Consider the following 2,500-nt stretch of genomic DNA (forward strand, 5'->3'; position numbering starts at 1 on the left):
GCTCCAGTTCGTTGACTTCTTCTCCAATTAGATAGAACCAAACGGAGCATTAACAGAGTCAAGCGTTGACCCGGGGGTATTAGATATGCTGTAAAATCATTTGTATGTATGTGTTACGGTACATGTGGGAATACTAGGGTTAGGGTTAGGTGCTAGGGTGCTACGGTTAGGTTTGGGGTTAGAGGTAGGGTTAGGGTTAGGGTTAGGGTTAGACATGCCAGCATGTACCAAGTCGACATAGCACCTAACCCTAACCCTAGTTTTCCCCACATGTACCGTATTCCCACATGTACCGTAACATATATATATATATATATATATATTGGGGGGGGAAAAAAACGGTGATAAAAAAAACCTTGATAAAAAAATAATAAAAAAAGCTATGCTGTAAATCTCACCTGTGTCTTCCCCTCTCTCCCCTGCAGATCAAGTACAAGAAGGGCCATCATGAACGCAAGGCCAAGTACACCTCCCTGGCTGATTCCCCTGAAATGGAGCTAGCCAGGAAAGTGAACGCTCAGCGCAGCGACGTAAGTCCTCCTCCTCCAGACCCGCACGCTCACATGTCACACGCAGCTGTTCCGCGCCGTGTCGGAGACAGACACACATTCTTCCTTGGTGTTGCATCCTCCAGCCACCAGAGGGTAGAAATCAGAAAGACGGGGGGGGGTCGTCTTAATGCAGGGAACGGATTATGAGGAACGGTATCGAAACACACAGGCCTCCACTGGTCGTCACGTACCGTATCTGCCCAGTCCAGCAGTGGTGTAGTCTAGGCGATACGCAGGACTACGCCGTATACCCACTAGGAAAGGCCAAGGATTTCCGTATACCCACTTAAACATGTGTGAGGATACGTAACGGCGTTTTGTGACAGAACTTTCACACTTTCATTCATAAAATTCACCCCGTCTGAGTTACGAAGCACTTGACTTTTGGACCATTGGGGCTGACTATAGCGTCATATACTATCAACGGGGGGGAGATGCGACATGAAATATGTCAAAATGCAGCACTATCATGCACAGATCAGCCTTATAACATGTAATGTTAGATATATATAACGTTAGACAGGGAGCGCAGATTTATTTTTATGCAGTTTTCCGAAATGAACGATATGAGGCTGGGTGGGAAAAATCATAGACAGGAAGGGGGAGCGAGAAGAATGGCTGTGGACATGAAGGAAGGCATCTAAAGCTGTCACTCACTCAGCGTTGCCATGGGTGACGTCCCACAGAACCCCCCCAGCCCCCCCAGCCCTGGGAGACAGACAGACAGACAGACAGACAGGCCCTGGGAGACAGACAGACAGACAGACAGACAGGCCCTGGGAGACAGACAGACAGACAGACAGGCCCTGGGAGACAGACAGACAGACAGACAGACAGACAGACAGACAGGGATAACTGCCACCTGCTCTCCTGTATTCTTGGACGTGCAGTAGCAGCTCTGTGCTGGCAGCGGCGAGCAGTGATGCACAACAATAGCCTAAGATTAGAGAAATCCCCCCCCCCCCCACCAACACTCCCAACATATTTGATCCACTCCCCTCCCCAGTCACAAACACCCTCTAAAACAAAGCAAGCATCCATGTGTAATGTTCATGATCACTGACCCCCCCCTTGACTGCCTGTTAACACTAAAACAGCCGTGCCTTTTTTTACCTACTAAAAGAATCCCCTCTTTACAGTGCTCAAGCTGCTATTTACACACAACGACCACTAGTTGGCCACTTGTAAATTAGCCTGCTTCCTTCCTACACAGAAAAACTGCAAAATATCTTCATACTAGCTTCTCCTGATGTGATTTAGAAAAGGATACTGGGTGGTAGAACGCACATGTCTAGGACAAGTCATGAAAGGAGGCTCCTGAAAGTGCAAAGAGTGAGATATCTCTCTCTCTCTCTCTCTCTCTCTCTCTCTCCTCTCTGGTGTCTCTCTTTCTTTCTCTGTCTCTCTCTCTCCTCTCTGGTCTCTCTCTCTGGTCTCTCTCTCTCTCTCTCTCTCTCTCTCTCTCTCTCGCTCTCCTCTCTGGTGTCTCTCTTTCTCTCTCTCTCCACACATGGGTATACGGCGTAGTGAGAGAGTGCAAAGATATCACATTTTTTTTACTCACAGGCTTATGGCTGATTAAGTGTTAAATGACCCCCCCCCCCTGCCTGGTGACCTAATGACCCCCCCCCCTGCCTGGTGACCTAATGACCCCCATCGGTTGCTTTGTGTTCCAGCTGAAGTACCATGAGGACTACAACAAGAACGTGAAGGGCCAGTGGTGCGAGACGCCCTACTTTGACGTGGCCACTGCCAGGGTGGCGATGGAGAACCTCAGCGCTGTGAGTACCTACCCTCTGGAACTCCCTTATGAGGAGACAGGTGATTGGTTAGTTATGAGAGGAGACAGGTGATTGGTTAGTTATGAGAGGAGACAGGTGATTGGTTAGTTATGAGAGGAGACAGGTGATTGGTTAGTTATGAGAGCAGACAGGTGATTGGTTAGTTAT

The 2,500-nt window shown here is 48.7% G+C and overlaps 1 protein-coding gene across 1 annotated transcript in view; it reads left to right on the forward strand.

Moving 5' to 3' along the window:
* The window catches only part of neb (nebulin), a gene marked incomplete at both ends in the record, with an annotated part of 100,482 nt that overhangs the window by 11,271 nt on the left and 86,711 nt on the right, over positions 1-2,500 (forward strand). The window contains 2 exons of the mRNA XM_080537055.1: positions 426-530; positions 2,228-2,332. Coding sequence (XP_080393181.1) covers positions 426-530; positions 2,228-2,332 — 210 coding nt within the window. The remainder of the gene's footprint in view (positions 1-425; positions 531-2,227; positions 2,333-2,500) is intronic.

The sequence above is a fragment of the Nansenia antarctica genome, assembly GCF_963989245.1.
Source record: "Nansenia antarctica genome assembly, chromosome: 7".
Lineage (NCBI taxonomy): Eukaryota > Metazoa > Chordata > Actinopteri > Argentiniformes > Microstomatidae > Nansenia > Nansenia antarctica.